The sequence below is a fragment of the Arachis ipaensis genome, chromosome B6 (assembly GCF_059453495.1).
Source record: "Arachis ipaensis isolate K30076 ecotype BB chromosome B6, ASM5945349v1, whole genome shotgun sequence".
Taxonomy (NCBI): domain Eukaryota; kingdom Viridiplantae; phylum Streptophyta; class Magnoliopsida; order Fabales; family Fabaceae; genus Arachis; species Arachis ipaensis.
In genome coordinates this window covers 106,724,162-106,747,590 of record NC_142441.1, presented here as the reverse complement: position 1 = coordinate 106,747,590, position 23,429 = coordinate 106,724,162, and the positions used below count along the sequence as shown (strand labels likewise).

General features: G+C 36.4%; 2 protein-coding genes across 2 annotated transcripts; both read right to left on the bottom strand.

The window, feature by feature from the left end:
* Window positions 1-2,852: 2,852 nt before the first annotated feature.
* Window positions 2,853-4,297, bottom strand: LOC148562207 (uncharacterized). The gene is made up of 3 exons (XM_088490832.1): window positions 4,047-4,297; window positions 3,706-3,951; window positions 2,853-3,225 (listed from the first exon to the last, which is right to left on the bottom strand). Exons 1-3 carry the CDS (start codon window positions 4,295-4,297, stop codon window positions 2,853-2,855), a joined length of 870 nt encoding a protein of 289 aa, XP_088346958.1.
* Window positions 4,298-5,104: 807 nt separating this feature from the next.
* On the bottom strand, window positions 5,105-20,467 carry LOC148562206 (uncharacterized). Its single transcript, XM_088490831.1, has 9 exons — window positions 20,406-20,467; window positions 20,202-20,328; window positions 7,692-7,846; window positions 6,540-6,907; window positions 6,211-6,448; window positions 6,026-6,168; window positions 5,724-5,881; window positions 5,335-5,633; window positions 5,105-5,219 (listed from the first exon to the last, which is right to left on the bottom strand). Exons 1-9 carry the CDS (start codon window positions 20,465-20,467, stop codon window positions 5,105-5,107), a joined length of 1,665 nt encoding a protein of 554 aa, XP_088346957.1.
* Window positions 20,468-23,429: the final 2,962 nt, after the last annotated feature.

The window sequence follows — 23,429 nt, the reverse complement described above, 5'->3', positions numbered from 1 at the left end:
TCCAACAAACTCTAACAACAAAAAAAACTAAAATAAATGACTAAAAATTTGAAAATTAATAATAAATTATGCCTCCCACTGAATTTGAAAAGCATTATTGGGCTCTTGTTGTCCTGACTTATCCCAATGGGCTTTATGAGTTGTCACCGTTTCAGCACCACTATTTTTTAGACGAACTTTTGGTCTCCTTATGTCCAAGATTGGCATGGTATGATTCTTCTAGTATTCAGATCTTTGAACGTGACGAAGTTACCATTCTGTCCCTTAGCTCTAAAATAACAAAAATGACCTCCTGAACACGTATCATCCTCTCCCTCTTCAAAAAGATTCATCCTCGAATCTTGAATGAGTAACTCTTCTTCCTTCCAAGGAATCCAAACCCAATCTCCCGGTTCAAATACCATTATTTGATGGCTCTTCTCTGCCCACTGAATTGTGGCTATGTCCCTTATGTGTGCAGGTTCAATCTTTTCAACCAATGTTTTACCATCTTGTGCAAAGTGTGCAATTTGTCTTTCTTCCTTTTCATCCATATTAATGCCTCCATAGTTGACCAGCAAATCTACAAAGCCTGGAAAAGTTGATATAAAAACACTAAAAATTTCATGGATAGATGTATGAGAAACTAAGGACTCCGTGGTTTTCAATGAGACTAATGCACTCTTGTATAAGCTAGAATTTCTAGATCTCTGTCACAATCGTGTTTATTGAACTCAGTTTCTTTTCCGCTGATTCACTCCTCTCTCTCTCTCTCTCTCTCTCTCTCAGTATTCTCCTCTTTTCTCAAAACTCTCGCTTTCAATCAAACATGGATTATTTTCACTCAAACACTCAATCTCTTTCTCAGTTTCTTTTCTCTCATGTTTTTCAAATTGCTCACATTGCAAGGACCCAGTTGAGAAATTCTGCACTTTTGAATCTTCCAAGGACACATCACGCTCTATAGCATACTCAAAAAATTCTTCCATCTTTGGCATTGAAATAGAATAAAAGATAGATGTAGAAGAAATCCTCTTCATATGTTGCTCCATGTCAATGGCCCAAATCTTCCATGGTCTCAAAACGGTAGCATTGTACTTTATCTGCAAGGTCTTTATGTAATCCAAAGAAAAATCGTTCCATAAGAATCTCATGACTCCTTTTAATATTAGCCTTGTCCATCAAATATAGAAATTTCTTGTGGTATTCCATCACCGATTGTGAACCTTGTTGTAACCAGCAAAATTTTCTAAAAAATTCGTTGTGGTATGATGGTGTCACAACCTGATTCCTCATGTGGTATGATGATGGCACAAACTGATTCCTCATGATTTTCTTCATCTTCTCCCAGCTGAAAATTGGGCTTTTTTCGTACCATCTTCTATATCTTCCTAATTCAGTCCACCATATACGGGCAACATCGAAAAAACTGGTTTGTACCAGTCAAACCTTCTTTTTCTCTAAAAGGATGCAATTTGCAAAAATCGACCCTACCTTCATTTCTCATCCGAAATAAGTTTCAGGATCATTCCTCCCTTTAAATGCAGGGATTTGCAGCTAAGAACCCTTTTCACATATGAGATTCCTTCATCATCACAATCGTAATACTCAATCATTTTTTTTGTTTTTGTGGACTCTAAAGTGAATTTGCAGAAATTAAAGAGAAAAAAAATAAAGAGACTAAACAAGACCCATCGAATGTGTAGATAAATAAGAATTTACCTTCGACCTGTAACTGATACCAGATGATAATGTATAGATTGGGGCTTAGGGGTTTTATCACAATAGATAAGGATTATTCAGCAAAGGGCATACCCAAAAGAACACAGCAGAAACATGAAAAGATAGATAAATGGGATTTTTTCCTACTAGACCTCTAAGAAACCTATTCTTAGCAACCTAGGTCACTAGAAGGGGCCCCCTACTAGACCTTTAAAGAACCTATCATTGACAACCTAGATTAGAGGGATGAAAACTGAACAGAACCACCACGCAAATCACCTTAGTGTTGGATCCTTCAATTTTCTTCATGCAACAAGCAAAGCAAATCACTGACCTCACTTAATTACACAATAAAAATGTGCTAAAAGCAACGAAAAATTTATTCATCAAAAGTTGTGTAAATTGTCTCACCAAAGGTGTTTAAATAAGCCCCTAACAAACTAACTAAAAGATAAGATAAGATAACTTAATTTAAATTTCCTAAAGATAAGATAACTAATTTAAATCAGATTTGATCTTATTAGATTAGATCAGATTTGATTTAAATTTTAAAATCTTAAAGATATGATAACTAATTTAAATCAGATTTGATCTTGTTAGATTAGATTATATTAGATTAGATTTGATTTAAATTTAAAATCCCTAAAAATACTACTAAGCAAATCAAAAGTAAATCAAATCTTCCAACAAACTAAAATAAATGACTAAAAATTCGAAAATTAATAATAAACTAGTGTATGAACCCGTGCTCAGCACGAAAAAATTTATAAAAGTAAAAAAATTATATGTTTAGATATTTTTAAAAAAACACAAAATAATTATTATGTTAAGAAATTTATAAAATTATTATCAAAATCAAAGTTTAACTTAAAAATAGTGAGTAATAATTATTTTACACTTTTTTTTAAAGTAAAATAATTATACATTGATATAGAATTTAAAATAAAATTAAAATATTTATATTAGAATCCTATTTTTTCAAAGACTTCTCTATAAACAACGTTGATGGTTGAATTTGCAGATATTCCTACGTGATTCATAAGTAAAAATTTTAAACTTCTCTTACTCTTAACTCTTGAAAGTGCCACATATAGTTGGCCGTGTGTAAAAACTGGTTTGGGCAAGTACAATCCAACATGAGATAAAATTTGTCACTGAGACTTATTAATTGTCATGGCAAATGATACTATTATGGGAAACTGTCTTCGTTGGAATCTAATTGGGATGGTTTCATTTGTTGGTATCATATTCATTCTTGGAATCAAAGCAATATGACCAACATTGTTATCCGTTAAGACTTCATATTCTATGACATGATTTCCAAGTTTCATAACTTGTAGCCTTATACCATTACAAAGACCATTGGATTGGTCAATATTCCTCAGTAACATCACTGAAACACCAACTTTGAGTATTAATTTATGTGGAGGCAAACCAGAGCAATTTATGCTATTCAGTAATTCAAGACCATAGAGATCTAGTTGACTCTCCATATTCTCTTCATCCATACAAATCGAATTCGAACTAAGATATAATTTTTTCCTCCAGAAATGATAGCTATCAGATGGTTGTTGACCTCTTCAATGATGTCCAGCGTGGGAGCCAGTATAGTTCTTGCTTTGAAAAAATCCTTTGAGAACATGTTATCCAAAATATTTTGATAAGAAAAATGAACCAACTCATCAAATGCCTGTCCGAAGAAGGAATAACAATATCTCCTGGAAGACATATCTCAGATTCACCATCCATATTGTCACATATTAGACCATCACAAACTTTCAATAAGCACTCACCAAATTACTATGTCTCATCTTAATCTGAAGCAGTCGTCCCTACAAAGAGTCTCATATGTTTTGTTAGTTTGAGCACTTGACAAAACTTCTAAAGGTAAGACTAATTTGTCTCGATCCTCGTGAAATGATAGAAAGAATTTGTCTAAAGTCTCCACCTAGTAAAACCATTTTTCCTCCAAAGGGCAAATCTTTGTTATATGTTAGAGAAAACCTCATGGTATCACCTAAGAATTTATCAAGCGCTTCATAGCAGTACCTACTAACCATTGGAGCCTCATCCCAAATTATAAGTTTGGCTTTCAACAACAGCATTGCTTGAGGGAAACCAGGTTTGATGTTACATACAAAATCCTTAGTTATATTCAGCGGTATTTTGAACCTTGAGTATGCCGTTCTTCCATTGGGAAGAAGTAAAGATGCAATACCACTTGAAGCAATGTTTAACACAACATCACCCCTTGAGCAAATCTCAGCAGACATAAAGTTCCAAAGAAATGTTTTTCCAGTACCCCCATGACCATACACAAAGAAAAAATCCCTTCATCACAATACACAGCTGTAACAATTTTATCGAATGCATATTTCTGCTCAGGTGTTGCGATGGCTAACATGTCTAAGGTATTTTTCTTTAAATCATCCCTGTTAAAGTTTAGCTCTTCCCTGATAACCCTTTTGGTTAACAAAGAACTATCAACTTCAGTTGCTAAAGGCATAGGAGGATAGTCTTTCAAGGTTTTACCAAAGGAATGTAAGATCTTATCTATATCTATTAAGCACAACTGATTAATTTCATCATCTGACATGGTTAACTCTCCATATTATAGGATACTGTAAAAATTCAACCAAAATAAAAATGATCAATAATGAAGAACTTTTATAATTGCAATTATAAAAAGTTACCCCTCATGTTCATCATGGTTCTCTATCGATACAAAATATCATCTGAGAGTTCATGCCAACATCTATCCCAGACATGTTCTGGTCTTGAGATATTGTTGGATGTTAATAGAATGACAAATAACCTTCTAACATATGATCCTGAAGCCCACGAGCTTGCTTCCTTAATTGCATCCATGAATTATCTGTCATCTTGCAAGAGTCCAAAGACGAAGCATGCATCTCTATACGTAGTATAAATTGTTCCTCCTACTATTCTTATATATCAAAAATTCATACATCCTCTTTGAGTATTCAAGAGAAGTCGTTGGTAATATTCTTCGGTATTTGCTGCAAAAAACTTGGTTAAAATCCCACTTTTAAATTGCTAAATGGATTAGGCTATGCAATTTCAATTATTATGTAGCTACACATCCGCACAAGATTAATTTTTCTAAAAAATATAGAACAATTCTAAAATTGTATAATCTACAGATTATAACTGCTGAAAATTATTTAAACATTTGTTTTCTAGTGTAGATAAATTGAATAAAATAGACATGGGGTACATGCTGTTAAGATTTTAAATTTAAATCATCAAATAAATAAGATCAAAATTGAATATAAACTCGTCATTACCTGCAGGTACATGAGTCAACCTTCCAATTGCGAAGCCTTGCTTTCAAGGAAATCACTTTAAATCATCGTCCTTCCAAACAAACTTGGTTAGAAACTCAGCATAAGTCAGACTTCGAGCATAGGGATATGACATGTTCGCCACCATCCATCCCAAAAACATGGACTTGAGATATTGCTCTTTCGACGATATCATTCACATTAGAAGTTTCACTATAAACCATAGGTTGCTCATCCTCCAAATGGAATGGAAGTCTAATCACAAATGGTTCTTTCTCTTGGATTTCATATCCAAATAAACCAGACTACCTCACAAGCCGAAATGTACCTAAAATCGTAGTAATTCCTAATTTCGTCAACAACTTGTGTGGCTTCTGACGGATCACCAGTGTTGTATAGGGTAGTTGTTACACGGTCATTGCCCTTGTGTACATACTTAAACAAATACTTAATAGAACTTGTTTGGCATGTGTATTCCACATTTATGTGGCACCCGAACTTGAGCAACAATTCTGGATTATAAGGAACAATGAACTTATTGTGTAGTACACATTCCCTTTTCTTCATTGTTCGACCGTTATCAGTATGCCCATATTTAGAAAATCCGGCTTCATCAATGAGTGTTCGCTGTCAAAAATCTTTGGGATAAAACTTTGAACATCATCCATTCTTCACGCAAGGTGAATTCTTATTATACGGGCCACATAGATCATGTACCATGTAATTTTGAACAGTTCCATGTAGGTTTGGCCTTTCGATTTCATCAGGAATCTCAGTTGTTATATGTTTGTCTATGTCATCTGGTGTTTGTGGCTTGAACTCGTTACTCATGAATAAAAGGATATGTGCATGCGGAAGCCCTCTCTTTTGAAACTCTATAGTGCAAACATTTGAAAATTAAAAAAGACAAATGAGCAAAATATTACAATATAAGATTTTAATAAGGTGTTGCATAAACACAGACTTACATCCCAAAATTTTGCCAAAGATTTTTTCCTCTTTTAGGTCATCAATCAAACCATCAAGTTTGAACTTGAAAACTTGACACAATATATTAGGGCGATCTTCTGCCTTTAATCTAATAGGAGTCACTTCTCTTTTTATCTCATCCCATTCAGGGTTACAGGTCATAGTGATAAAATAGCTAGGATATCCTGTATATCTGCAAATTGCAAATGCATCTTTACAATTATTCATCATGTACCTAGGTCCACCGGTAAAAGTACTGGGAAGAATGATTCTTTTGCCAAGCCTTACAACATCTACATCCCCGTTTATAAGACTTTCATACAGACATTTGTATTTATCAACCCTTAACTGTGGTTGTTTACACCTAAAGGATTTTAACCTCTCTGATTTCACTATTTTGTAGGCATCTACCAGAAACTGTTGGAATAATCTCTTTGATCTCAGAATTAACGGAGATTCACCCGTCCTTTTCTCTACGTAGTTGAAAAGCAAAGAATTATCACAAAGTGATTGTTTTGTTTTTCTTTGTAGGCCTAGTGGAGATAAAATCTGATGTTGTAATACCCAAATGAAATCCATCATCCCCATACAGAAACAACAATGGATATTGCAAGGCTAAATAAGATGGGTGAAAAACATCAATCTGTTGGAGCTTTCTAGTTTGACTCTTTATAATAATATATCTATCTTTGCTTAGTTGTTCGACATTGGCAATAATCAATGCAGCCACTTCAGATGCAGATGGCAAGTTGTATGTCCTACTATCTGTAGTCCTTTTACTAATCAACTTAAACTTTATGTTTGTGCAATTTTCCTGTTGGTACCTATTTCTCGCATAGCGAAAACTCTTTGCCAAACTATTATATTTGTCTAGCATGTTTCTTAATATTGCCACAATTTTCTTATCCCGCTCATTTATAGCTTCATTGGAACTACACAAAAAAAAAACACAATAAATTTTATGTTATTTTCTCTCCCAGATAAAAAATAACTAAAATATTTGACTGGTTGCATGAAAATTACCGAAGTGTGTCTATCCGAGTATCAATCTCATTTTCTATGTCATAGATATATAGCTGGGCAAATGTTGGTCAGAGACTATCCGGAGGAAGTAAGCTACCAATTCTATGCTAGTTTTGACCCTAGGCTTAAAAATTAGAGGAGCAGTCCCATTGTTTACCCCACGATCAATTTTTTCGGCCATTGATGTAAAACAAAACATTGAATTAAATGCCCTTATATTTTTTAGGAAATGAATACTTCTTTGATCTCCTCTAGTATGAGCTGAATGAGGTCATCAGGAGGCACTGAAAATAGAGGAAGCTCGATCTTTCCTTCCATACAACATAATAAAAACTTTGGTTACAATAAGATCATAAAAATTATATTAAACACAATTTAAATGCTCAAACACAAATTTTTTAGGCTTATTAGTTTTCTAGATTTTAGTATCGCAGAGGAGACTTTGGTATAAAATTGTTGTAGGTATATGAATTTTTTCTATGCACTCTATCTCATTTTGCCATTTTTTTTGTGAATAGACAATATTTCCATCAATCAAAGTAGTTTTTTTTAATAAATTGTTCTCTGATTGTCTACTAATTGTTGGCATGAAACTAGATAGTGCTAAATAAATTAAAAAGAGACATAATCAATTACATAACTATATTACTTTTTATGAAAAGATTGCACAAATAAGTCCAATTAGAGTCGTACCTATTAACCACATTATTCACGCCCTTATTGGAGCCATCGCAGAAGTATGTATCCGCATTAGCTTCTGCCTTCATGCTGCAAACACAAGATTTATACCACCAACTTAGAACAGGTTCAACATCAAGAACAATGGCCAGAACAACATAGAATCCAACCTACATAGGAATAGTTTGAAAGTCAAAAAAACAAACAATGAACCTGGTGCACGAATTGTAAATCACACTTTTTACAACTCGTACCACTAATCAGCAAGTGCACTGGGTCGTCCAAGTAATACCTTACGTGAGTAAGGGTCGATCCCACGGAGATTGTTGGCTTGAAGCAAGCTATGGTTATCTTGCAACTCTTAGTCAGGATATTAATTAGTGGTTATCAATTGACTTGCAAATAAACAAGAGAGCATGAATTAAAGGTTACTTGTTATGCAGTAAATGAGAATATGTTGGAGTTTTGGAGATGCTTTGCCTTTTGAATCTCTGCTTTCTCCCTATCTTCTTCTTCACGCACGCACGTCCCTCCTATGGCAAGCTGTGTGTTGGAGGATCACCGTTGTCAATGGCTACCATCCTTCCTTTCAGTGAAAATGGTCCAGGTGCGCTGTCACCGCACGACTAATCATCTGTAGGTTCTCGATCATACTGGAATAGGATTCGCTATCCTTTTGCATCTGTCACTACGCCCAGCACTCGCGAGTTTGAAGCTCGTCACAGTCATCCAATCCCAGAATCCTACTAGAAATACCACAGACAAGGTTTAGACTTTCTGGATTCTCAAGGATGCTGCCAATGGATTCTAGCTTATACCACGGAGATTCCGATTAAGGAATCTAAGAGATACTCATTCGATCTAATGTAGAATGGAGGTGGTTGTCAGGCACACGTTCATAGGTTGAGAATGGTGATGAGTGTCATGGATCATCACATTCATCATAATAAGGCGCAAATGAACATCTTAGATAGGAACAAGCGTGATTGAATAGAAAACAGAAATACTAGCATTAATTCATCGAGGCACAGCAGAGCTCCTCACCCCCAACAATGGAGTTTAGAGACTCATGCCGTCAAAAGGTACAAAGTTCAGATCTAAAATGTCATGAGATACAAAATAAATCTCTAAAAGTTGTTTAAATACTAAACTAGTAACCTAGGTTTACAGAAAATGAGTAAACTATGATAGATGGTGCAGAAATCCACTTCTGGGGCCCACTTGGTGTGTGATGGGGCTGAGACTTAAGCTAATCACGTGCATAGGGCTGTTTTTGGGTGTTCAACGCCAGCTTTGGATCCTTTTCTGGCGTTGAACTCCACTTTGTAACTTGTTTCTGGCGCTGGACGCCAGACAGCAGCCTGAAACTGGTGTTGAACGCCAGTTTACGTCATCTATCCTTGAGAAAATTATGAACTATTATATATTGCTGGAAAGCCCTGGATGTCTACTTTCCAACGCAATTAGAAGTGCGCCATTTGGAGTTCTGTAGCTCCAGAAAATCTACTTTGAGTGCAGGGAGGTCAGAATCCAACAGCATCAGCAGTCCTTTTTCAGCCTGAATAAGATTTTTGCTCAGCTCCCTCAATTTCAGCCAGAAAATACCTGAAATCACAGAAAAACACACAAACTCATAGTAAAGTCCAGAAATATAAATTTTGCCTAGAAACTACTAAAAATAAACTAAAAACTAACTAAAACACACTAAAAACTATATGAAATTAACCCCAAAAAGCGTATAAAATATCCGCTCATCACAACACCAAACTTAAACTGTTGCTTGTCCTCAAGCAACTAAATAAATAAAATAGAATACAAATAATTTAAGAAGCAATAATATCTCAGAGTTTTTGAGTGAAGCTCAGATTCTAATTAGATGAGCGGGACTAGTAGCTTTTTGCTTCTGAACAGTTTTGGCATCTCACTTTATCCATTGAAGCTCAGAGTGATTGGCATCTATAGGAACTCAGAATTCAGATAGTGATATTGATTCTCCTAGTTCAGTATGTTGATTCTTGAACACAGCTACTTTATGAGTCTTGGCCGTGGCCCTAAGCACTTTGTTTTCCAGTATTACCACCGGATACATAAATGCCACAGACACATAATTGGGTGAACCTTTTCAGATTGTGACTCAGCTTTGCTAAAGTCCCCAATTAGAGGTGTCCAGGGTTCTTAAGCACACTCTTATTTTTGCTTTGGACCTTGACTTTAACCGCTCAGTCTCAAGTTTTCACTTGACACCTTCATGCCACAAGCACATGGTTAGGGACAGCTTGGTTTAGCCGCTTAGGCCAGGATTTTATTCCTTTAGGCCCTCCTATCCACTGATGCTCAAAGCCTTGGGGTCCTTTTTATTACCCTTGCCTTTTGGTTTTAAGGGCTATTGGCTTTTTGCTCTTGCCTTTTGGTTTTAAGAGCTTTGGCTTTTTCTGCTTGCTTTTTCTTTTTCTTTCTCTATTTTTTTTCTGCAAGCTTTTGTATTCACTGCTTTTTCTTGCTTCAAGAATCATTTTTATGATTTTTCAGATTATCAATAACATGTCTCATGTTCATCATTCTTTCAAGAGCCAACATATTTAACAGTCTTAAACATCAAATTCAAAAGACATATGCACTGTTCAAGCATTCATTCAGAAGACAGAAAGTATTGCCACCACATGTAAATAATTAGAATTTATCTTATTAAAAACTCGAAAAATATTGTCTCTTATTCTAAAGAGATTCTTCTATTTTATTCATGTTCAATGATGATGATAAAATTAAATTATAGCTTAATTGGGGATAAAATAAAAAATATAGATACTAATTACTACTATATGACTCCTAAGGTAAAACTAAAATAAAAACAGTTATCACAGAGTTAAGGCTAAGATTGGAATTTAACAACCTTTGTTCTGGGAAGTGGATGTTCTTCTAATCTGCGGGGTGCCTGTTCCTTCAAGAGATAATTTCTGGCGCTTCAATTCCCTTAAATCACGCCCTTGCTCCTCCTGTTCTTTAAGCAAATAGCAAAGAATGCTACTTTATTCCTTCTGTTCTTTCTATATTTGTTCCATAGCTTCTTGCATCTTGGTAATAGATGTTTCAAGATACTCCCAGTATTCAGATTGAGGGATTTCTGGGAGAATTTCCTGTGTTCTCTTCTTGATGGGGTCATCCTGTGATTGTTGTTTTTCCATTGATGCTTTGGTGATTGGCCGCTCAACTGAGATATACTCAGTTATTCCCATCCTTACTCCAGCGTCCTTGCAGAGCATAGAAATCAAGCTTGGATAAGCCAACCTGGCATCTTTGGAATTTTTGTTTGCAATTTTGTAGAATTCAGTTGAAATCAGTTGATGAACTTTCACTTCTTTTCCCATCATGATGCAATGGATCATCACTGCTCTTCTAATAGTGACTTCAGAACGGTTGCTAGTGGGCAGCAGAGAATGCCCAATGAAGTCCAGCCATCCTCTGGCGACTGGTTTGAGATCTTCTCTTTTGAGTTGATTTGGGACACCCTTCGTGCTGGTGGTCCACCTGGCTCCAGAGATACATATATCCTCTAGAATCTTATCCAGGCCCTTGTCTGTTCTCATCATTCTCCTATTGAAGGAGTCTGGATCATCTTTCAGCTGAGGTAGCTTTAAGATCTCCCTGATCTTGTCAGGGTGGGTATGAACAATCTTTCCTCTGACCAAGGTCCGATAGTCATAGATAGCAGATCCAGATAGTCTTTGCCTATCTGTATGCCACATATTAGCATAGAACTCCTGGACCATATTCCTTCCCACTTTCATTTCAGGATTGGCTAGGATCTCCCAGTTCCTGATTCGGATTTGCTCCTGGATCTCCGGATATTCGTCTTCTTTCAGATCGAATCTAACTTCCGGGATCACTGATCTTAGACCCATTATTTTGTAATAATAGTCTGAATGTTCTTTAGTTAAGAACTTCCCTTGATTCCAAAGTGGTTTTGGAACACTCTCTTTCTTGCCTCTTGGAGTGGGTTGTTTTCCTTTAGGCGCCATGATCTTAGTGGGTATGGTTTAGTGATCACGGATAAACACACCAAACTTAGAGGTTTGCTTGTCCTCAAGCAAAAGAAAAGAAAGGAGAGGGATAGAAGGAGAGCTAGTGTAGGATGGTAGATGAGAGGAGGGAGGCCGAATGGGTTTTTAAAAGGGAGGGGGGGTTTTCGAAAATAGGGGGAAAGATAAGATAGAAGATATGATTTTTAAAAAAATAAGTATGATAAGAAAGGATATAATTTAAAATTGAAAAGATATGAAAGATATTTGAAAAAGATAAAATTGGGTTTTTGAAAAAGATAATATGGAGATTTGAAAAAGATATTGATTAGTTGAAAAGATTTTTGAATGAAAAGAGATAGATTTGTTTTGAAAATTTTGAAAAAGAGTTGAATTGGATTGAAAAAAAAAAGGATTTGTGCTTATGGATTAAGATACATTTAATATTTTTAAAGAAGGGTTTTTAGAAATTAGGGATTTTAGAAATCAGGGTTTGTAACATGTTTATGCAAGAAATCATGAATTGAAACATGAAAATTAAGATTAAAATGAAAAATATGAAGAAAAAATGAATTTACCTCCTTCCCACCATCCTGGCGTTTGAATGCCCAAACGCTGCATGTTTTGGGCGTTCAACGCCCAACTGCTGCTTCTCCTGGGCGTTCAACGCCCAGCTGTTGCTTCTTTCTGGCGTTGAACGCCAGGAACTCCTTTGTCACTGGGCGTTTTTCTGAACGCCCAGGACGCTGTAAATCTGGCGTTAAATGCCCAGAAGGAGCTTCTTTCTGGCGTTTAACGCCCAGATGGCTATCCTTACTGGCGTTCAACGCCCAGTGGATGCTTCTTCCCAAAACAGACTTTTATTGGCGTTTTCTTGCCAGTGAGCTCTTTTTCTCTGTTTTGTGTGCAGAATCCTTCTGTAACCCTGTGAACTTATACAATTGACTCTTTACCTTAGTATCAGTGAACTTTATATAAACAAATAAAATCAAGAATAGGGCAAAATGCTTAGAGTAAGTGATGCCCCATGGTTGGGTTGCCTCCCAACAAGCGCTTCTTTATTGTTTTTAGCTGGACCTTGCTGAGCTTTTAATCTAGCTTCAGCCTTGAGCACTCTTGCTCAACATTGCCTTCAAGATAGTGCTTGATTCTCTGTCCATTAACAATGAACTTCTTGTCAGAATCAATATCTTGAAGCTCCACATAACCATATGGTGATACACTTGTAATCACATATGGTCCCCTCCACCGGGACTTCAGTTTCCCAGGAAATAGCCTGAGCCTAGAGTTAAATAACAGAACATTTTGTCCTGGTTCAAAGATTCTAGATGACAGCTTTCTGTCATGCCACTTTTTTTATTTTTCTTTATAAAGCTTGGCATTTTCGAAAGCAGTGAATCTGAATTCCTCTAGCTCATTTAGTTGGAGCAATCTTTTTTCTCCATCTAATTTGGCATCAAAGTTTAGGAATCTGGTTGCTCAGTAGGCTTTATGTTCCAGTTCCACGGGCAGGTGGCATGCCTTACCATACACAAGTTGGTATGGAGAGGTCCCTATAGGAGTCTTGAATGCTGTTCTGTAAGCCCACAGAGCATCATCCAAGCTTCTTGCCCAATCTTTTCTACGGGTATTTACAGTCCGTTCTAGGATTCTTTTTAGCTCTATGTTAGAGACTTCAGCTTGCCCATTAGTTTGTGGATGATATGGAGTTGCCACCTTGTGGCGAATCCCATACCGGACCATGGCAGAGTAAAGCTGTTTGTTGCAGAAGTGAGTGCCCCCATCACCGATTAGTACTCTAGGGACCCCAAACCTGCTGAAGATATATTTCTGGAGGAACTTCAGCACTGTTTTAGTATCATTGGTGGGTGTGGCAATGGCCTCTACCCATTTTAATACGTAGTCAACTGCCACCAGAATATAAGTGTTTGAGTATGATCGTGGGAAAGGTCCCATGAAGTCAATTCCCCATACGTCAAACAACTCAATCTCCAAGATTCCTTATTGAGGCATGGCGTAACCATGAGGCAGATTACCAGCTCTTTGGCAACTGTCACAGTTTCGTACAAACTCTCGGGAATCTCTATAGAGTGTGGGCCAATAAAAGCCACATTGGAGGACCTTGGTGGCTGTTCGCTCACCTCCGAAATGGCCTCCATATTGTGATCCATGGCAATGCCATAGGATCCTCTGTGCTTCTTTTCTAGGCACACACCTACGGATTATTCCGTCTGCACATCTCTTGAAGAGATAAGGTTCATCCCACAAGTAGTACTTTGCATCAGTGATTAATTTTTTCTTCTGTTGCCTGTTGTACTCTTTAGGTATGAACCTTGCAGCCTTATAGTTTGCAATGTCTGCAAACCATGGTATTTCCTGAATGGCAAACAAATGCTCATCCGGGAAAGTCTCAGAGATCTCAAGAGAGGGGAGGGATGTCCCTTTTACTGGCTCTATCCGGGACAGATGATCAGCCACTTGGTTCTCTGTCCCTTTTCTGTCTCTTATTTCTATATCAAACTCTTGCAGAAGCAACACCCATCTTATAAGCCTGGGTTTTGAATCCTGCTTTGTGAGTAGATATTTAAGAGCAGCATGGTCAGTATACACAATCACCTTTGATCCTACTAAGTATGATCTAAACTTGTCAATGGCATAAACCACTACAAGCAATTCTTTTTCTGTGGTTGTGTACTTTTTCTGGGTATCATTTAAAATGCGGCTAACATAATAAATGATATGCAGAAGCTTGTCATGCCTCTGTCCCAATACTGCACCAATGGCGTGATCACTGGCATCACACATTAGCTCAAATGGTAATGTCCAATCTGGTGCAGAAATAACTGGTGCTGTGACCAGCTTGGCTTTCAGCGTTTTAAACGCCTGTAGACACTCTGTGTCAAACACAAACGGCGTGTCAGCAGCTAGCAGATTGCTCAGAGGTTTTGCGATTTTTGAAAAATCCTTTATAAACCTCCTATAGAATCCTGCATGCCCCAGAAAGCTTCTAATTGCCTTAACATTGGCAGGTGGTGGTAATTTTTCAATTACCTCTATTTTTGCTTGATCCACCTCTATTCCCTTGTTTGAAATTTTATGCCCAAGGACAATCCCTTCAGTCACCATAAAGTGACATTTTTCCCAGTTTAAAACCAGGTTAGTCTCTTGGCATCTTTTCAGAACTAGTTTCAGGTGATCAAGACAGGAGCTGAATGAGTCTCCATATACTGAGAAGTCATCCATGAAGACTTCCAGAAATTTTTCCACCATATCAGAGAAAATAGAGAGCATGCATCTCTGGAAGGTTGCAGGCGCATTACACAGCCCAAATGGCATCCTTCTATAAGCAAACACTCCCGATGGACATGTGAATGCTGTTTTCTCTTGATCCTGGGGATCTACTGCAATCTGGTTATAGCCTGAGTAGCCATCCAAAAAGCAGTAATAATCATGACCTGCCAGTCTTTCTAGCATCTGGTCTATGAATGGTAAAGGAAAATGATCCTTTCTGGTGGCTGTATTGAGCCTTCTGTAGTCAATACACATGCGCCACCCTGTAACTGTTCTTGTAGGAACCAGTTCATTCTTTTCATTATGAACCACTGTCATGCCTCCCTTTTTGGGAACAACTTGGACAAGGCTCACCTAGGGGCTGTCAGAAATAGGATAAATAATCCCAGCCTCTAGTAATTTGGTGACCTCTTTCTACACCACTTCCTTCATGGCTGGATTTAGCCGCCTCTGTGGTTGAACCACTGGTTTAGCATTATCCTCCAATAAGATTTTGTGCATGCATCTAGCTGGGCTTATGCCCTTAAGGTCACCTATGGACCACCCAAGAGCTGTCTTGTGTGTCCTTAGCACTTGAATAAGTGCTTCCTCTTCCTGTGGATTCAAAGCAGAGCTTATGATCACTGGAAAAGTATCACCTTCTCCCAGAAATGCATATTTCAGGGATGGTGGTAATGGTTTGAGCTCGGGTTTAGGGGGTTTTTCCTCTTCCAGAGGAAATTTCAGAGGCTCTTTCATTTCCTCTGAATCCTCCAAATCAGGCTGAACATCTTTAAAGATGTCTTCCAACTCTGATTCGAGACTCACAGCCATGTTGATCTCTTCCACCAAAGAGTCAATAAGATCAACTTTCATGCAGTCTTTTGATGTGTCTGGATGCTGCATGGCTTTGACAGCATTCAACTTAAACTCATCATCATTGACTCTCAGGGTTATTTCCCCCTGTTGGACATCAATGAGAGTTCGTCCAGTTGCTAGGAAGGGTCTTCCTAGAATGAGAGTAGCACTCTTGTGCTCCTCCATTTCCAGCACTACAAAGTCAGTGGGAAAGGCGAATGGCCCAACTCTGACAATCATGTCTTCAATCATGCCTGATGGGTATTTAATGGAGCCATCAGCAAGTTGGAGATATATCCGGGTTGGTTTAACATCTTCAGTTAAACCAAGCTTTCTGATAGTGGATGCAGGTATTAGGTTGATGCTTGCCCCAAGATCACATAAAGCTGTCTTAGTGCAATTACCTTCTAATGTGCATGGTATCAAAAAACTCCCAGGGTCTTTAAGCTTTTCAGGAAAGCTTTTCAGAATGACTGCACTGCATTCTTCAGTGAGAAGAACTCTTTCAGTTTCTCTCCAATCCTTCTTATGACTTAAGATCTCTTTCATGAACTTGGCATAAGAAGGTATTTGCTCAAGTGCCTCTGCAAATGGAATCTTTATTTCAAGAGTCCTGAGATAATCTACAAAGCGAGCAAATTGCTTATCCTGCTCCTCTTGGCGGAGTTTTTGAGGATAAGGTATCTTGGCTTTATATTCCTCAACCTTAGTTGCTGTAAGTTTATTTCCTACAGAAGTGGTTGAAGAAGCCTTTTTAGATGGGTTGTTATCAGCACTTGTGTGTGTCTGATCCCTTACTGGCAATTGAGTGCCAGAGTTAGAAGCTAGAGTGACGTTAAACGCCAGCTCCTCATCTATTCCTGGCGTTTGAACGCCAGAACTGTGCTTCTTTTGGGCATTCAACGCCAGATCCTTGCTTGTTTCTGGCATTGAACGCCAGTTCTGAGCATGGTCTGGGTGTTCAGCGCTAGCCTTCCACCCAATTTCTAGCGTTTTAGCGCCAGAATTATTTTTCCCTGGGCTCTTACTGTCCTCAGATGGATTTTGGGTGGTTTGCTCATTTCTTGGTTTCCTGCTGCCTTGAAGTGGGGTATTTAGTGCTTTCCCACTTCTTAATTGAACTACTTGGCATTCTTCTGTTATTTGTTTTGACAGCTGCTGCTTTGTTTGCTTTAATTGTACTTCCATGTTTATATTAGCCATCCTTGTCTCTTGTAGTTTATCCTTGAATTCAGCTAACTGCTTTGTTAGAAAATCCAATTGCTGATTGAATTCAGCAGCTTGCTCTGCAGGACTGAGTTCAGCAGTTACTGTTTTAGCCTCTTCTTTCATGGAAGGGTCACTGCTTAGGTACAGATGCTGATTTCTAGCAACTGTATCAATGAGCTCTTGAGCTTCTTCAATTGTCTTTCTCATGTGGATAGATCTACCAGCTGAGTAATCTAGAGAGATCTGAGCTCTTTCTGTAAGCCCATAATAGAAGATGTCTAACTGAACCCACTCTGAAAACATTTCAGAGGGGCATTTTTGCAGCATCTCTCTGTATCTCTCCTAGGCATCATAAAGAGATTCATTATCTCTTTGTTTAAAGCCTTGGATGTCCAGCCTTAGCTGTGTCATCCGTTTTGGAGGAAAGTATTGATTCAGGAATTTTTCTGTCAGCTGTTTCCATGTCCTTATGCTAGCCTTAGGTTGGTTATTTAACCACCTCTTGGCTTGGTCTTTTATAGCAAATGGAAACAGTAATAATCTGTAGACATCCTGATCTACTTTCTTATCATGTACTGTGTCAGCAATTTGTAAAAACTGTGCCAGAAACTCTGTAGGTTCTTCCTGTGAAAGACCGGAATACTGGCAGCTTTGCTGCACCATGATAATGAGCTGAGGATTCAACTCAAAGCTACTGACTCCAATGGAGGGTATGCAGATACTACTCCCATATGAAGCAGTAGAGGGGTTAGCATATGACCCCAGAGTCCTCCTGGACTGTTCATTTCCACTTAGATCCATGATGGAGAAAGGGAGATGATGTAAAATAAAAATTTATTTTTATTTATTTATTTATTTGTTTAATTATTTCGAAAATAAAATAAATTAAAATAAAATAAATAAAAATAAGTGAAGATTTTTGAAAAAAAATGAGGAGAGAGAAAGTGGTCAGGAAGTTTTGAAAAAGATATGATTTGAAAAAGATCTTAAATTTTTAAAAAAAAATCTGAATTTTTAAAAATAAATTTCGAAAATTTGTTTTAAAAATAGAGAGAAAAGGTTTTTTTTTGAATTTAAAGAGGAAAGAGAGAAATAATAAGATAGCCCAAGATTTAAAATTTTTAGATTTAATGTTCCTTGTTTTCGAAAATTTTGGAGGGAAAACACCAAGGAACACCAAACTTAAAAATTTTAAGATCAAGATGCAAGGAAAACTCAAGAACACTTTGAAGATTCACAAGAACACAAGAACATGAAGGAAGAACACCAAACTTAAAATTTTTAGAAAATCAAAATAAAATTTTCGAAAAACAAAGGAAAATCAACAAGAAAACACCAAACTTAAAGTTTGGCACAAGATTTATTCAAAGAAAAATTATTTTTGAAAAAGATTTTAAAAATAGGCTAGCCAATTACCAAGAACATAAGCACCACGCTCTAACTAATTGAGCTATAAATTTAAAGTGTTTTAACAATGTATAAATAACAAAAGACTCTAACCCAAAAAGAAAATTGTTTTCCTAATCTAAGCAACAAAATAAACCGTCAGTTGTCCAAACTCAAACAATCCCCGACAACGGCGCCAAAAACTTGGTGCACGAATTGTAAATCACACTTTTACAACTCGTACTACTAACCAGCAAGTGCACTGGGTCGTCCAAGTAATACCTTACGTGAGTAAGGGTCGATCCCATAGAGATTGTTGGCTTGAAGCAAGCTATGGTTATCTTGCAACTCTTAGTCAGGATATTAATTAGTGGTTATCAATTGACTTGCAAATAAATAAGAGAGCATGAATTAAAGGTTACTTGTTATGCAATAAATGAGAATATGTTGGAGTTTTGGAGATGCTTTGCCTTTTGAATCTCTGCTTTCTCCCTATCTTCTTCTTCACGCACGCACGTCCCTTCTATGGCAAGCTGTGTGTTGGAGGATCACCGTTGTCAATGGCTACCATCCTTCCTTTCAGTGAAAATGGTCCAGGTGCGCTGTCACCGCACGGCTAATCATCTGTAGGTTCTCGATCATACCGGAATAGGATTCACTATCCTTTTGCGTCTGTCACTACGCCAGCACTCGCGAGTTTGAAGCTCGTCACAGTCATCCAATCCCAGAATCCTACTAGAAATACCACAGACAAGGTTTAGACTTTCCGGATTCTCAAGGATGCTGCCAATGGATTCTAGCTTATACCACGGAGATTCCGATTAAGGAATCTAAGAGATACTCATTCGATCTAATGTAGAACGGAGGTGGTTGTCAGGCACACGTTCATAGGTTGAGAATGGTGATGAGTGTCACGGATCATCACATTCATCATAATAAGGCGCAAATGAACATCTTAGATAGGAACAAGCGTGATTGAATAGAAAACAGAAATACTGGCATTAATTCATCGAGGTACAGCAGAGCTCCTCACCCCCAACAATGGAGTTTAGAGACTCATGCCGTCAAAAGGTACAAAGTTCAGATCTAAAATATCATGAGATACAAAATAAATCTCTAAAAGTTGTTTAAATACTAAACTAGTAACCTAGGTTTACAGAAAATGAGTAAACTATGATAGATGGTGCAGAAATCCACTTCTGGGGCCTACTTGGTGTGTGCTGGGGCTGAGACTTAAGCTAATCACGTGCATAGGGCTGTTTTTGGGCGTTCAACGCCAGCTTTGGATCCTTTTCTGGCGTTGAACTCCACTTTGTAACTTGTTTCTGGCGCTGGACGCCAGACAGCAGCCTGGAACTGGCGTTGAACGCCAGTTTACGTTATCTATCCTTGAGCAAAGTATGGACTATTAGATATTGCTGGAAAGCCCTGGATGTCTACCTTTCAACGCAATTGGAAACTCGCCATTTGGAGTTCTGTAGCTCCAGAAAATCCACTTTGAGTGCAGGGAGGTCAGAATCCAACAGCATCAGCAGTCCTTTTTCAGCCTGAATCAGATTTTTGCTCAGCTCCCTCAATTTTAGCCAGAAAATACCTGAAATCACAGAAAAACACACAAACTCATAGTAAAGTCCAGAAATATAAATTTTGCCTAGAAACTACTAAAAATAAACTAAAAACTAACTAAAACACACTAAAAACTATATGAAATTAACCCCAAAAAGCGTATAAAATATCCGCTCATCAGAACCAAACATAAAAAAGTAGTTTTCTATAAGGCACTTACATCTGCAGTTGCACGTAACTCCTTTATTATCTTCCTCTCAGTAGAATATAAAACTTCATCTTCATTAACATACGCCGATTTGCCAGAAAGCACAGACAGGTACTGCGAGATCTCTCTATAGTACACGCTACTTATCAATTATAACGCCATAAAAATATAGTCAATATGCACAACCATAAATAATTCACAATATTGGTACAATACCTTTTTCGAACCATCACAACCTCAGGAACATCTGGATTTATCAAGAGCCTAGTACCATACATAATGTTCTGTAAAATATTGGTACCTATGTACAATAATCATTGCTTAAATGAGTTGTATAATTATACATGACAGAAAAATTATCGAATAGAAAGTAACCAAAAGTGTTCTTAGATTTAAAAAAAACAACTATAATCTACTGTGAACCTAATTAATTAGTAAAATTTTTTATTTTAGCAATGAGCTATACAAAAAATATTTATTGCAAATATAAAATAATAAAAAGTATTATATAATAACAAAAATATAGCTTGAAATTATATATTAATTAATTAATTATTGAGTAATTTAACATAGAATTTACAATAAAAAAAATAAAAAACAGGTGATACAATTTATCCACGTGTATATAATAATATTTTTTATCACTTCAAATTTTAATTTTAGAACGCCAGCCATTTGTCAGAATTGTTATTACTGTTTTCTATAATTTCACTTGTAATTCCACATGATCAAAAGTATTAAAACACAAAACACAGTACTTATAATTTTGCTTCCACGACATGTAGTATCACACTCTAAAATTTAAAAACAAAAATTTAAAAGCATATACGCCGTTCTCCATTGCTGGCGTATATGCTTGCTTGCTGGGAGAGAGAAGACCCAAAAAGACTAAAAGAGGACTTTAGGTGTGGGTTGAAATTAATTGTATAAGATTCAGATAGGTTTTCTATCTGCCTAGCTTGGAATCGGGATTAGTCTCCGTAGGCCCATGTTTTGTTAAGATGCAATGGAGGCAAGCAAGCCAACATGATGTGGACACTACTTTTTTGTTCCCTTTTTATCACAATTCACAAGTTCTATGCTTTGTCTGATTGTTGTATAAATCATGGATCTATATTGGGCTGCCTAGGAAATTAATTTATTTTGCTTACGTTTTAGAATGAGTTTAATTAATAATTTGTTATATAAAATTATTTTATATTCTTAATAAATCAAATATAATAATATTAGTTAATAATACATAGAATAATTTCGTTTAAAATGAAAAAAGTTTTGCCTTATATTACTTTTGCTTACGGAAATATAAAACTTAAAACTTAACAACATAGAATATAAAAGGTTAAGAAAATAAGGTAATTTATAAATTATCTATAATTTATATATAATATAATTAAATTTAATAAATTCAATTAGAATAAATAATAAATTATTTATTTTATTTCAGACTTTATAAATGAATAAACTAATTAACTAATATAAGTTACAATTAATGTAGTAAAATTAATCAAGTATTATATACCATAATAAATTACATTGATATTTAAATATCTAATCAAATCAATTAGCTGATATAATTAAGTTATATCAAAACACTTAAAAATACACCGTTCTTAGTTAAATACTATCTATATTATATAAACCACATTTAAATCTATTTTTCCGTGCGTATATAATTTAAAGTAATTTATAATTTATTTGATTGAATATTATAATATAAAATAATTTATAAATTAACATTAATTCATATATAATATATAATTAAATTTAATGAATTTAATTAGAATAAATAATAAATTATTTATTTTATTTTAGACTTCATAAAGAAAAAAACCAATTCACTAATAACACATTACAGTTGATGTAGTATAATTAATTAAGTAATATAAATTACAATAAATTATATTGATATTTAAATATTTAATCAAATAAATTAGTTGAAATAATTAAGTTATTGCAATAAATTGTATTGAATGAGTTAAAATAATTAAATCGGAAAACACTCTCTGGAGCATGCCACGTCAGCTCCATCATTAAGTGCAGAAATTCGATTTTTATATAATAGAATAGATTATGCCTCCCACTGAATTTGAAAAGCATTATTGGATTTCTTGTTGTCCTGACTTAGCCCAATAGGCCTTATGAGTTGTCATCATTTTAGCACCACTGTTTTTGAGACAAACTCTTGGGGTCTCCTTGATGTCCAAGACTGGCATGGTATGATTCTTCTAGTATTCCAATCTTTGAACATGACGAGATTACAATTCTGTCCCTTAGCTATAAAATGACAAAAATGCCCTCCTGAACACGTATCACCTTCCCAAGAGTCCGATTCGGAAAATGATTCAGAAGCTATATTCCCTTATCTCATTCAAAGAAAATCCATCCCGAAAATTTTATGTTAATTTCGAATTTCCCACACAAATCGAAAAAAACATAACATATAAAACACTTCTTTCTTATTTCAGACCGAAAAAATTGCTCAATCTATTTCTGCTCCTTCATCTAACCCTGAATCGAAAACACAAGGGGATCAAGCAAGACAAACCCAACAAGAATTTCACTCCTCTGAACAAACCGTGATCTCTGCTGAGCCCATTCAAGTCATCTTGCCTGAAACACAAGTTTTGGTCGATTTAACCCAAGGGCAATCCTTACCACTAGAAAATCAACCCGTTGAAGATCTTCGTTCTCCAATTCAAACTGATGCACTTCACAAATCTCCTGTTGCACAAAGCCCTGAATTACCTACTCAGGATACAGGGAATGTCCCCTCTCCTCGAAGAATTTTAAGCCCAGAAAGAACCATTGAGCTTTCTTCTTCATATGATCCTCAACCATCACCTGAGATTCCTGATATCACCTCTATCTCTTCTGATGCTAATATGGCTGAACTTGCTGCCTTTCTAACACTAATAATTCAGGAAGATGAAGTGCCTCTTTCAAATCCAACTCCTGAGGACCCTTCAACATCAAGCCTTCCTTCTGAGCTCAACCGACACACTCTCTAACAACTAACCACTCTTTTGAGACTTTTAACACATGCTCCCTTAGAATGGACCAATCAATCAAACCTAAATGCTTTCCTTTATGACATTCTGAGCTCTTCTCTCAAATTTCAGGTTCCTCTCCAATATTCTGCTGTAGTCAAGAAGTTTATAAAAGTTTCAAATTACTATATCACTGTCCAGGACAAGTTGCAAGAGGCCAAGGAGAAAGTGGCCAAAATCAAAGATCGGATCA

What these genes read in the sequence shown, in the direction of transcription:
- LOC148562207 (XM_088490832.1), bottom strand. Translation starts at nt 4,297, where the DNA reads ATGTCAGATGATGAAATTAATCAGTTGTGCTTAATAGATATAGATAAG. An exon ending in GATAAAATTGTTACAGCTGT is followed by an intron (nt 3,952 to 4,046) that starts GTATTGTGATGA and finishes GATTTGCTCAAG; the next exon opens with GGGTGATGTTGTGTTAAACA. An exon ending in TTCTTAGGTGATACCATGAG is followed by an intron (nt 3,226 to 3,705) that starts GTTTTCTCTAAC and finishes ATTATATCTTAG; the next exon opens with TTCGAATTCGATTTGTATGG.
- LOC148562206 (XM_088490831.1), bottom strand. Translation starts at nt 20,467, where the DNA reads ATGTATGGTACTAGGCTCTTGATAAATCCAGATGTTCCTGAGGTTGTG. An exon ending in TTTCAAGTTCAAACTTGATG is followed by an intron (nt 5,882 to 6,025) that starts GTTTGATTGATG and finishes TTTGCACTATAG; the next exon opens with AGTTTCAAAAGAGAGGGCTT. An exon ending in AGGAATTACTACGATTTTAG is followed by an intron (nt 5,220 to 5,334) that starts GTACATTTCGGC and finishes TATGGTTTATAG; the next exon opens with TGAAACTTCTAATGTGAATG.